The following is a 14,072-nucleotide window of genomic DNA, read 5'->3' on the forward strand; positions in this document are numbered from 1 at the left end:
TCCACACCTGCATAAATCACTTTTTACACCTGTGCAGTATGTTTACATCTGTTTACAGGGAGTTTGCATCAGTGCAACTATATTGAGGTTCTCGATGCTGTTACAAAAAAACTCAGCATAGACAAACTCTTACTTTAATTGTTCTTGTTGCATGCATTGCCACACAACAGAAAATCTATGGCAGAAATACTTGCCTATAATCCCAGATATTCCAAATTATACCATTCATTTCGTTTGCTGATCAACCATAGGAAAAAATCTTAAATTTAATTATTATTGAAATTATTTGCATTGTAGTAGTGCCTAGAGGCCGTAGCCCAACTGTGCTAGCCTCCCCGCCCTGCTGCCAACCACCCTGCCCCAAACATACCCAAGACTACGTTCCCGGTCCCCATAAACTTACAATTTAAATATAAAACAAGAGAACAGGTGGATACAACATAAAGATAGGGGGAAGGACAAGGTAACAGTGAGAAAATTACAGGTGTACTGTGGTCACTGCTTAAGAACTGCCTAGCCATTGTCAAATGTTTTCTAGGCATGACAGAAGAGATGACTGTTACTTCTGGGGGAATTCTGCACCAAAAAGTTAAAAATTCTGTCCACAATATTTTAAAATTCTGCAAATTTATTTGTCAAAACAACAATATAATCACACGTTTCCAATTACTTTGGTAATTTATTTCAAAATACCTGTCAACAAGTATGTCTGTAACAATACAGACAACAAAAAAGATTCAGGAAATGTTTTTGACAAATAGATTCATTAGTTCAAATAGATTCAAAACTATGATTCATACAGAACTTTGAGTATTAATTAATTTAAACTACAATATAGAACCATATTTCCTGTACCCCTCAGAAGTAGTGCAAAGGCTTGGGGGAAAAGTTAGGGTTAATGGAGGAGCTGAGGGAGAGGGAAGTAACTGCTGGGAAGGAGCCTGGGTGTGAACCTTGAGGGTTGTTGCGTGTGGGTGGGAGAAGTATGGAACAGTTTATTTGAGGGCTGGTGGGAAGAAGGGATCGTTGGGGAGCCGCCACTATGCAGATCCCTAGCCTCTCCCATTCAGTCAGACACCTCTGCCTCTTTCCCCAGGTGTTCCTGCACCCACCTCCGGCCATCCCCACTCGTCCCTGCACCCCCACTCAGTCACCCCCCATTCCCAGTGTCCCTGCACCCCCACTCCCATTGAGCCCTTCCGCAGTCCGTCCCCCCAAAAGCCCTTCTGAACCCCAGTCTATGTGACCCCTGGATACCGTGCTCTGTCTGTCCCCCCAGTATCCTGTGCCTCCTCACCTGGCCTAATGGACAGGGCGCTGTGAGGAACGCAGCCTCTCCTCTTCCCTATCAGCTGCTGGCTACTATGGCCGCTGAGCCGGCTGCCCGCTGTTCTGGTGCCACAGCAGCCCTTGGTGGGCAAAAATTGTAACTTCAGCTCCTCTCCGACAGAATGTATTTTCTGCAGAGAAAAAAAATCTGCAGGGGACATGAATTCTGCATGTGCGCAGTGGTGCAGAATTTCCCCAGGAGTAGAATGTGGAGGAGGATAATGTAGTGGCCTTGTAGATTTTTATGGGGAATTCCTCTCATGCAAAAGGGGCAGCATGAGAGAAAGTATGTAGGTGTTTCCTAGATAATTTGACTAACTGGCAATGAAGGCAAGCATCACTGGCAGAGCAAAGATGGGTACTGATGGCTCCATACCATATACAAAAGGGGGAGGGAGGAAGAGCTCAGCCATCAAGGGTCCTAAAAGTGAAGCAAAGAGGTTAATGGAACTAACTAAATGGGGAATGATAAAATTTTATATCAAATTTACAGGACCCCAGGGTACACACAGTTGAGGTTTAGCTGAAAAGGACTGCCCATTTGGCTTCCCATATCTTCAGTAAAAATTAATTAATATTTAGTCTCAAGGATCAAAATATTCTTGAAAGAGATACTATCTTTTTTCAGTACTTGTGCAGCAAAATACCATAAAGTTATATTAGTTCTCCCCACAACTACACTATATCTACCTGTTGTATCTCAGTTCAAATTTAGGACTGTAAACTTTTCACAAAAGAAAATTTTTTTGGTGTGTACAAGGGGTCCTGATCGGGGATCACATATGCTACTGCAATACAATTATTAATAAATATTTAAACCAAGTATGAAGTGTATGCCGCAAGGATTTTCATAAAATTATATTAAGAACACTGGACTAGAGAGAGGCTATTTCATTACTTTGAAAAAGTCACAACTGTGTTAATGAAGGTTCTGTCACAGATCTCCACCTTGGGTACATAAGAGTCCTCCCGCCTACTCCGTTTCTGTTTACAGTTGGCTTTAGTACTACCCACTGAATTTTCCACTGAATGCATCCGATGAAGTGAGCTGTAGCTCACGAATGCTTATGCTCAAATAAATTGGTTAGTCTCTAAGGTGCCACAAGTACTCCTTTTCTTTTTGCGAATACAGACTAACACGGCTGCTACTCTGAAACCTGACAATTTGTACACTATGCCTGTATTTTTCCATCACAACATAGAAATACTATAACATTATTCAAATCCTTAATTTTGGAAGCAGAAAATTAAGTATGTTTACAATTAGTTTTATTTTAATAACTATTACTTTTAGATTTTTTTTAAAATTCAAAATGGTTTGTCAGAAGAAAATTCAGAATCTTGGAACAGAGTATCAGTGATCTCTGCCTAATGATTGTGGGAGCACATCCAGCATAAGGAGGAAGCTGCACAATCACAGTGGGTCTAGTGTTTGAAGGGAAAGTAGTATCAGAGTCTGGTGGCATAAATCATCTTAAGTATAACCTCCATGAAGTGCAGATACTTGTACTCCAAAAGTGACCCTGTCACTGCATACTTTCATAGTTATCCCCTAATGACTCCAGGCAAATCGGCTCTATTTACAAATAAGGATAGTTTTCTTAACTGCCAGCCCTCCAAATTCAGCCTGGAATTAGTCAGTCAAGCGGAGTTCTTTCTTGGTTTGTGTGGGACCATCGGCAATAAAGATTCTGCAAGTGGAACTTAATTCCATTCAAGGAGTATAAACTGGACAGGAATTAAGGTTGCTTATTCATAGCTGTAATGACTTTGAGGTGTTAAGAATAAAAAACAGTAAAATTAACAAGACCTCAAGACACACAGGGAGTAACTATGTTCAGCAAGATTCACTCTTTTAAAACAGTTACTATTCAGACTATAGCCACACACTAAAATAAATAGCATGTATTACAAGGAAGCCAGTTTCAACAAGTCCATTCTAATCCAACAGATGAAAAAAAGTGGAACAGCTTCCCTACAGGTATAAGGAAATAGATTGAGCAAAGAAATGGAACCTTAATAAAATTTTACATAAAAGGTATATCAAAAACAATCACGACCACCTTTCCATCCTTCCACCAAGAAGCAAATTAAAGCAGCTATCTAGGAAGTATTTCAACTACTAGTTTAATATTATATTAAAATACAATAGTAAATCAGCAAAGTTTTATTTTTATACTACTTGACAGTACTCAAGTAGTGTGATCACGGAGTGGCTAGCAGTCTGTTTTTTCAAATGTGCAACTGAAAGTTATTTATGCTACTTATTAATAAATTATGTAGGAGATTTTTTCAGGTAACTAATTATATGTACTTAAGTGGACATACTCCTCCTAATTCAATTTTAATAAAATCATAGGCAATACATTTGGGGATGATTACTACATGCCTCAGCTGATGTTATGAGGCATCTGGTTGAAGGGACTAATTATTCACAATGCAGTTATTCCATATGAGTGAATCATATGAAACAATTAATAAATAAGAAATTACCTAGATCTGTACATTTACTGACTGCTGAGTATGTAATGACTTACTGTTCCTCAGACAGCTTAATTAACGTTCACAGCAATAAAATAGTTTCATAATATGCAAAAACTCCAAGATAAATTAACATGAAAGTTGCAAATTTAAATGTATAAAAGTCAAAGTATTAAAAACATTCTTACAGCAGCATTAACTCACCCATGAACGAAACACTATATAAAAGTATTTAACAAAGTAACTATTTATCTAATCAGATCTGAAAATTTTACTTTTAAAATCGGAGAAGTGATCCTGACAATCCATTTACTAATACTTTCAATGATACTCAAGCTTGTATGCACCTAAGTCACTTCTGAAAATGGGACTTAGATGCCCACATCATTCAAGTGCTTTTAAAATTACACCCCTAGTCTTACTTAACTTCCATTATGATCAGGGAAATTTGTAAAGGATATTAACTACAAATTGTTTTGAATACCCGTGAGGACAGAGAAATAAGAAGGGTCCTATAAATATTTGCATAAAAACTGGAATACTTAATACTTGGTTTGCATTTATGTGATTCCTTTTTGTCGAAAGGCCTCAAAATGCTTCACAATGAGGAGGCTAAGCATATTAGAGCACCCAGGTGCCCCAAATCCCAGTTTTTCCCTCTAACTACTAGATAACACTGCTTTCCTGTTCCAGGGTTTTTACCTTGTTATGGACCAAGGTAAAAACCCTGGAGTAGGAAAGCAGTGTTATCTAGCAGTTAAAGGAAAAAACTGGGATTTGGTGCCATACATATCTCAAACTGTAATGTAACAAGAGAGAAGTGTTCTAACTAGTTTCCCTCACTTTGCTGTTATACAAGAGCCAGGCCAAAGTGTCACATTTTGTATCCTTGCACAGTATTCATTAGGTCTAATGGATTCCTTCATGTCCACACCAGCCTACATGGGATCCCTTACTGCATCTGTTGGTGAGGGCACCCACAGTTCGCTTGCCTAACAAAGAAAGTGAAGCTTCACTTCCCTAATGGTGGAAAATAAGGTCTTTATTTCCAGGAATGGCCAGCAGTTCTTGTCCCCACTAACACACACCACAATTCAATTCCGCTTGTCTTAATTGAGATGAGGTTTATTAGAAAGTGATCAAAACTGAGCCAGTTCAAAATGCACATGTTCCGCAGATTAACATTGGTAGGCAGGGACATCAGTTCTTTTGTTCTTGTCAAAAGATTTCAATTTCCTTCCACAATAAGCAATCTCCTTCTAAGGTTTGGTCTACACTACCAATGTGTGTTGGTACAACTACATTGCTCAGTGCTGTGATTTATTCACACTGCTGAGTGACATAGTTAGAATCATAGAATCATAGAATATCAGGGTTGGAAGGGACCCCAGAAGGTCATCTAGTCCAACCCCCTGCTCGAAGCAGGACCAATTCCCAGTTAAATCATCCCAGCCAGGGCTTTGTCAAGCCTGACCTTAAAAACCTCTAAGGAAGGAGATTCTACCACCTCCCTAGGTAACGCATTCCAGTGTTTCACCACCCTCTTAGTGAAAAAGTTTTTCCTAATATCCAATCTAAACCTCCCCCATTGCAACTTGAGACCATTACTCCTCGTTCTGTCATCTGCTACCATTGAGAACAGTCTAGAGCCATCCTCTTTGGAACCCCCTTTCAGGTAGTTGAAAGCAGCTATCAAATCCCCCCTCATTCTTCTCTTCTGCAGACTAAACAATCCCAGCTCCCTCAGCCTCTCTTCATAAGTCATGTGCTCTAGACCCCTAATCATTTTTGTTGCCCTTCGCTGGACTCTCTCCAATTTATCCACATCCTTCTTGTAGTGTGGGGCCCAAAACTGGACACAGTACTCCAGATGAGGCCTCACCAGTGTCGAATAGAGGGGAACGATCACGTCCCTCAATCTGCTCGCTATGCCCCTACTTATACATCCCAAAATGCCATTGGCCTTCTTGGCAACAAGGGCACACTGTTGACTCATATCCAGCTTCTCGTCCACTGTCACCCCTAGGTCCATTTCTGCAGAACTGCTGCCTAGCCATTCGGTCCCTAGTCTGTAGCGGTGCATTGGACTCTTCCATCCTAAGTGCAGGACCCTGCACTTATCCTTATTGAACCTCATCAGATTTCTTTTGGCCCAATCCTCCAATTTGTCTAGGTCCCTCTGTATCCTATCCCTCCCCTCCAGCGTATCTACCACTCCTCCCAGTTTAGTATCATCTGCAAATTTGCTGAGAGTGCAATCCACACCATCCTCCAGATCATTTATGAAGATATTGAACAAAACCGGCCCCAGGACCGACCCCTGGGGCACTCCACTTGACACCGGCTGCCAACTAGACATGGAGCCATTGATCACTACCCGTTGAGCCCGACAATCTAGCCACCTTTCTACCCACCTTATAGTGCATTCATCCAGCCCATACTTCCTTAACTTGCTGACAAGAATACTGTGGGAGACCGTGTCAAAAGCTTTGCTAAAGTCAAGAAACAATACATCCACTGCTTTCCCTTCATCCACAGAACCAGTAATCTCATCATAAAAGGCGATTAGATTAGTCAGGCATGACCTTCCCTTGGTGAATCCATGCTGACTGTTCCTGATCACTTTCCTCTCATGTAAGTGCTTCAGGATTGATTCTTTGAGGACCTGCTCCATGATTTTTCCAGGGACTGAGGTGAGGCTGACTGGCCTGTAGTTCCCAGGATCCTCCTCCTTCCCTTTTTTAAAGATTGGCATTACATTAGCCTTTTTCCAGTCATCCGGGACTTCCCCCGTTTGCCACGAGTTTTCAAAGATAATGGCCAAGGGCTCTGCAATCACAGCCGCCAATTCCTTCAGCACTCTCGGATGCAACTCGTCCGGCCCCATGGACTTGTGCACGTCCAGCTTTTCTAAATAGTCCCTAACCACCTCTATCTCCACAGAGGGCTGGCCATCTCTTCCCCATTCTGTGATGCCCAGCGCAGCAGTCTGGGAGCTGACCTTGTTAGTGAAAACAGAGGCAAAAAAAGCATTGAGTACATTAGCTTTTTCCACATCCTCTGTCACTAGGTTGCCTCCCTCATTCAGTAAGTTATATCAACCCAACCACCAGTGTAGACAGGAGAACTCTTCCTGTTGACAGCTACTGCCTCTCAGGGAGGTGGAGTACCTACACCAATGGGAGAAGCTCTCCCTTCAGCGTAGGTAATGTCTTCACTACCTTCACTGGTGTAACAGTGCCGCTGCTGCGCTGTAAGTGTAGATAAGGCTTGAGTGCTTTTTTGCATATTTTTTTCCTCCCTGATCAGTCCTCCCTGCATGAATTTACAATGTTGAATACTCCTTTGAAATTGGCTGTTATCTAGTTTTAGCCCATCCTCTCAGAGTATTATGAACAGAAAAAGTGTACTTTACCTCCTGCTGTCCCCCACAATTTATGCATCTAGAAGCCATGTGGAGTTTATGCAATAATCCCATTAGGTTAAACACAACACTACATATTTGGTTATAGCTATAAACCAGACAAGCAGTGAAATCACGAAGCACATTCTTACTCAAATGATAAAAGATTGGTACACAGGGTAAACTTAAGCTTTACAACAACCTGGCTGTTTCTCAGGTGCTGAATGTCTCAGATACGTTCAAAGGGAAAAAGGCCATTTTCCCTCCACAAGTTCCATGCTAGTACTTGAAGCAGGACTCTTCCCATACTTACCACCACCCAAGAAGCAGCCAGGCTGTTTGAAAGTTAAAATGTACTCACAACATTGAACTGGGAGCTCATTTAGGGCTCTCAATTCTGTTTCTTCAGTAACCGTATAAACTAAATAAATTTAGTATCACCAATGCAGTTTGTTAGCAACAGAAATTGTAGGTAAACAGTAGCTGAGCACATAGAAAAACTTGGAAGGGGAGAAGTGGTCTGAGACGAGTGAACCTTAAAAAAAGTTAAATTGTTATATTCATACAAGAAAATGTTTACAACTTCTCTCCATTATATGTTATTTATCTACTATGTACTATTTTTCATAGTGAATGCCTTGCATAACCCACTAATTCCCTTGTGCTCAAAAGTGGTTCTAACAATTTTTGTTTTTATACTGAGTTTTAATTTAAGAAGCCATATCAGAGTATGTATTAGCAGGTTACTGGCGCAGTTTTCAGGTGCTCAAAGCCACTCTTCCTTCTGCCCTACAAGGTGTGGTTTACTAATATACCTAGATGAAGCCACAGGAGTCTTTTAAAATGTAAGTTTTACTCATTGTGTGTGCATTCAAAACATTTTTTAAAAAAAATAAAATAGAAACTTCTCTCTTTTGTGGAACTCAAAACAATGTAATGGCTTTTGTTCAAACTCCCTCCGAAAAATAAAATTCACCTTTGGATTAAGGTCAAGTACAGAACATTTCAGCCCAAAAGGATAATTTAAAGAAAGTTTGTTCGTGGGAAAATAAGGAGCTGCTATAGACACGAAAAGAGTTGGCATGCCAATGTCCAGTAGCAAGGGTTGCATTCAATACTGAATACTGTACTACTAATGGACAAGATGTTTCTCAGTTTAGGTTCAAAGTCTGCAAACATCAGGAGTCATACTTACTATCCAAAGTAGTCCCATGATGCTGTACCCTCAATAGTGTGTGCAGGATGGGACCTTAAGTTTGTACGATGCATTTCACCTTGAAGAACCCTAATAACTAATAGGTACATTTTTGCTTTCGAGGTAGTGAAGGGTTCCAGCTACTATTACAGCATAGCATATTTAAGTTTTACATTGTTGCATGACTTACCCTGACAAGTGCATCATCTATGATGTGATCACGCCTCACTTTGAGTCGCAAATATGGGTTCAACTGCTGTCCTTGAACTAAACTGTAGAGCACAGTTATGCGTCGTTCACTGTACATGCGGATTCTATTGTCATAATACAATCCCAGGTTCTTGGTAACAGCATTCAATATAAAGGGACATGTCATAAAAGAGAATTTGTTTTCTGTTTCTACTTTGAAGAAAGTGTAGTCTTTGTCCATTTCTAGAACATCATTCAGTGGTTCATTAATAAATTCTTCAAAAGGGATAAGTGGTTTTCGGCAATCTATAGTTTTTACACCAAGCTCAGTTTCCAGTGGGTCCACTCGAGGCCCTTTCTTATTTCTTCTTTCCTCACCCAGAAGCTCTTGAAGAGTTAATTCACTGGATTCTGGGAGGGGCTCTTCATCTTCCTCTTCATTGTGGTCTGTGTCCACATCCCCTCCGACTACATTTGCATAGTAAACCATTTTCAAGCACTTTGAAGCAGCAACAATGGCATCATCATCATTCACTAGATTGCGACTGTTGAATTCATTGCTTATCACTTTGTAGGTGATAAGCTGTTGAAATGTTTCCATCATTCTCCGAATCTGCTCTGCACTGTATTTAGACCACAATCTGACTAGTTTTGCTTGAGCTGCTAGAGGTAGCTTGCTCATTGCTTTGCAAAACAATGGCAGAGCCATTTCCAGATATTCAGGGCTATGAAGATTACCATTCTCCATAACAATTACAAACAAATTCAGATAGTTAGGATCCCGAGAGTACACATTATGGTAAGTCAAGTCACATTCTACATTAGGTGACAAGTACACAAGTGCATTTAAAAAGGCAGTTTCTATTTTTTCATTTGAAAGCAATCTACTGTAGACCCGCCTGACTGCTTCAATATCTACAGATACTTCGTCAGGGCCTAATTTTTGTAGGTTGTTATCTCCTTGTGTGTTGTCACCTATTCTTGATGAAGAGGACGACGATGCTCCGGAATCTTCCTCCATCGCAGCAGCGGAACAGGCAGCTTTTTCTTTTTCATCTTCATCCTTATCTTCGTCCTTTCCTTGAAGAGACTTCAGCTCTTCCTTGGTGTGCTGCTTGGCCTTTCGGAAACTTTGTACCAATGCCTCAGCACTAGAAAACACTCTCCCAATGACACGGATTAGAGGAGAATAGTCCTCTTTCTCTCTACACAGTTCAAGAATTTCATCTACCTTCTCTTCTGTTAGGTAGGTCACATCTATAAAATTAAAAGAGAGACCACACTTGAAATTTACTTGATACAGTAAATACACTCACTTTTTATGAAGTTGCAATGATATACAACATTTTTTTACCACCACCTCACATCTAATACCTCCTACTCTGACAATGTTGAATGAGTTTAAGACAAATTTACTTTGTAATTTCATTAACATGAAGAAACAAACTCATCTATTTACAGTATCTATCCTACCCTGTTTTACTCCTTACTTCTATGGAGCTCTGTTACCTAGGAGTCAATTGCAATAATGAGACAGATTTGCAACAGAACTGCAGGAAAAATGAAATACATTTGGTAATATATAATGGTATTATAGCCTGGAAACAAAGTCAGTAAAATGTTTAGATGTGTAAAACATTAAAAACTTTAAAGCATGAAGACCAACCCATCAACGTAAAACTGCCTCCATTTGATGTTATAGGATAGGATACCACTGTTTTAAATTAATCTTTACACAAACATCTGTTGATCAAATGCACATTAAAGTAACTAAGCTGAAAATTACAAAAAAAAGGTCACTGCTCAGTAGCAACTATTTATGTTAAGGTACCGTAAGAAATGTTAACTTTTTAAAAAAAATAGATTCTTCACAAGAGTGCTAGTCAATTGTTGATTTTGTGATACAGTAAATGAAGGATAATATAGTCATTTATAGTAGTAATTTCTAAAACAGTTTAAAAAATATCTCATGAATATGAAACATAACGTCTGAAAAGCATTCCAAAAAAACAATATATAATCAATATCAATCTCAGAAATTCATGCTGCAATGTACATGACATACATAACTGGCCTCGAATCAAAGGGGTTGCTTCTGTATGTGCTGGGCCACTTTATTAGTTGCACAAACTCTAGTAGGCAACCTTAAGAATATCTGTTAATGTTAATTCAAGTCTACACAAGTTGATTTTTAAAAAGGTAGTTTCAGTGGGTGCCAAACTGTCATTCTCATAGATTTGAAAAAAATCTTATTTTTGAAAGGTTTCTTTAAGATTTATCCTTTTTCCTCTGTATTGTTGCTGCTTTTCTCTCCATTCCTTCAGAAGCCCTGATCTTGCAAACAGCTAAGTTGTTTGTAAGTTACTTATAAATTACTTTACCTACACCAATCTCATTGATTTCAGTGGAATTACCTATGCGCATGAAGTTACTACCATGCCTAAATGTTTATAGGATCCGAACGTAAAAAGGTTAATAGATCCAAAAGTCAGATGGGACCATAGTGATCATCTAATCTGACCTCTGGTATAACACAGGCCAGAAAACTTCCCCGAAATAATTACTTTTGAACTAGAACATATTGTGACAAAGTTCTGAGCCTGTATTGGTGGTCCCGCGCTTCCAGGCGGATTCAGTGGCCTCAGAAGCTCACTAAGGCCCTCAATATGACCTCCCTTTCTCAGTATAGCGGCAAAGGTCACAGGTTATTGAGCTGCTTTCAACACAGGCCAGTATGGGAGGTGGGAAGATGGAATACCCACAGTCTCTGTTGCTCCTGAGAGCTTAGAAGGTGCAGTTTGGCCTCCTGCCTGGACAAAGTCTGCTTCCCCACTCAAGGGGATCTCTGTAAATCATGGGGGGAAGGGGGGAACCTGGGCCCGCCCTCTACTCCAGGTTCCAGCCCAGGGACCCTAACAGTAGCAGCTGTTGGCGGTTTCCCTTCACCATTGAAGCTACTTTGATTCTCTAGGCCACTTCCCCATGATCCCCTTTTTCCTAGCTTCACCCTAACCTCAGGATTCAGCAATGCTTCCTCTCCTCCAGCTCCTTTCACCTAGGCTTCCCCTGAAGGAACTGGAAAAGAGAGCTTTTAAGCAGTATGAGTGAGACCTTGATTGGTTCCAGCTGTCTCCATTAGCCTAGTGGCTTTAACTGACCCTTTGCCAGTTAATTGGGGTCAGGTGCCAGCATTAGCCTAACAACCTTAACTGGTTAATTGGCATCAAGTGTCTTGATTAGCCTGGCATAGCCTTTATTTGGCTATCCAGAGAACAGGGACCTGCTCATTCTGAAGCTGATATACCTGCCTTCTACTACTTTCTTATATCTTTCTAGTCTGAGTCTGTCACAATATCTTTTTTAAAAACACACCCAATCTCAATTTATAATTGCTAGTGGTGGAGAAACCATCACAACCATTGGTAAACTGTTCCAATGGTTAATTACCCTCCCTGTTAAATATTTACACTCCATTTCCAGTCTGAATTTGTTTAGCTTCAATTTTTAGCCATTGAATATTGTTATACTCTTGTCTGCCAGACTGAAGAGCCCATTACCAAATATTTATTCCCATGTAGGTACTTATAGACTATCATCAACTATATAGACTATAATTGCCCCTTAACATTTTCTTTGTTAAAAAAAACAGATTGAGCTCCTTGAGTCAATCACTATAAGGCATGTTTTCCAATCCTTTAATAATCCTCATGGCTCATTTCTGAACCATCTCCAATCAATCAACTTCATTCTTGAATTGTGGATGCCTAAACTGGACACAGTATTCCGGCAGCAGTTGCATCAGTGCCAAATACAGAAGTAACATAACCTCTCCATTCCTTCTCAAGATTCCCGTTTACACATCCAATGACTGAATTAGCACTTTTGGCTGCAGTATTGTACTTGGAATTCATGGTCAGCTGATTAGCCACCGTGACCTCTAAATCTTTTTCAGAATCACTACTTCCCAGGACCGAGTGCCCCTTTTTGTAATTATAACCTACATTTAGCAGTATTAAGACACACATTATTTGTTTATGCTCAGTTTACCAAATAACCCAGATCACTCTGTAACAGTAACCTGTCCTCTTCATTATTCCACTCTCCCAATATTAAGTCTCCTGCAAGCTTTATCAGTGATGATTTTATGGTCTCTTCCAGATCACTGATAGAAAGTTAAATAGCATGATAGAAAAAAAATGCAAATAGCAAAAAATGAAGCCCTCTGGGATCCTACTAGAAACCCATCCGATTGATGATGATTCCCAGTTTACAATTACATTTTGGGAACATCCTATCACTTCGCAAGTTTTAATCTATTCAATGTGTCATGTTAATTTTATATTGTTCTGTTTTTAAAAAATCAAAATATTGTGTGCTACCAAGTCAAATGCCTTACAGTAATCTAAGTATATTACATCAACACCATTATCTTTATCAATCAAACTTGTAATCTCATCAAAAAGATACATCAAGCTAGTTTGACAGGATTTATTTTCCATAAACCCATGTTGATTGGCATAAATTACATTACCCTTCTTTAATTCTTTATTAATTGAGTCCTGAATCTGCCACTCCATTATCTTGCTCAGGATAAACGTCAGAGTGACAGGCCTATCATTACCTGGGTCAACCTGTTTACCCTTTTAAAATATTGGCACAACATTAGCTTTGATCCATTTTTCTGGAACTGCCCCAGGGTTACCAGACTTAGTGAAAAACAACATTAACGGTTCAGCAAGGTCCTCAGCCAGCTCTTGTAAAACTCTTGAGTGCAAGTTATCCAGACCTGCTGATTTGAAAATGTCTAACTTTAGTAGTTGCTGTTTAACATCTGTGACATTACACCCCATATTCTTCATAGAAATATTGTTATGATATGAATATGGCATAACTAAGATGTTTTATGCAAGATGGGTCATGTGAGGTATCACTGGAAAGGTTATGATTTATTGAATGTGATTATCCAATTTGTATGCATGTATCATCTCTGTATCTGAACTTAGAAATATTGGCTATGTCATAATTACAACTGTGTGTATACTTGGGGAATGCCCACCAGACAGTATGCAATCAGCCTGGATGGGCCATCAGGAAGGACAATAGGACTTTGAAGATATTAATCTCCCACCTTCCTGACAAGTTTCCTGGGATGCTGCTTTGATGCTGCAGGGTCATGTGATCATGTCACTTGTTACAGGTTACAGCTTCCTGAAAATAGAGGAAGGACTCAGCTCTTTAACTTCTTGTTCATGTGGAAAAAGCAGACCCCACTAATTTGCATAAAAATGTTATTGCTAAAATACAAAGCTTAGTACTGAATGCACTAGAAAGTAATTCTATTAACTACAGGTATGCTTTAGGTTTGTTTCAGCATACACATAGAAATCAAATTGTGATATAAAAAGAAAGAGATAGTCAACTATTTCAAACATTTTTGGTTCTGTGCCACATAAGTCTCCTAAACCAGGTTTATGA

General features: G+C 39.7%; 1 protein-coding gene across 3 annotated transcripts in view; it reads right to left on the reverse strand.

Annotated features, from left to right (window-relative positions):
- Positions 1–14,072, reverse strand: part of UBE3A (ubiquitin protein ligase E3A) — a 98,006-nt gene that overhangs the window by 16,104 nt on the left and 67,830 nt on the right. For all 3 annotated transcript variants that reach the window (XM_074965429.1, XM_074965437.1, XM_074965447.1), the window contains one exon: positions 8,599–9,854. In XM_074965429.1, the coding sequence (XP_074821530.1) occupies positions 8,599–9,854 (1,256 nt within the window). The remainder of the gene's footprint in view (positions 1–8,598; positions 9,855–14,072) is intronic.

This window comes from Natator depressus, chromosome 1 (genome assembly GCF_965152275.1).
Source record: "Natator depressus isolate rNatDep1 chromosome 1, rNatDep2.hap1, whole genome shotgun sequence".
In the NCBI taxonomy this organism is placed as follows: Eukaryota; Metazoa; Chordata; order Testudines; family Cheloniidae; genus Natator; species Natator depressus.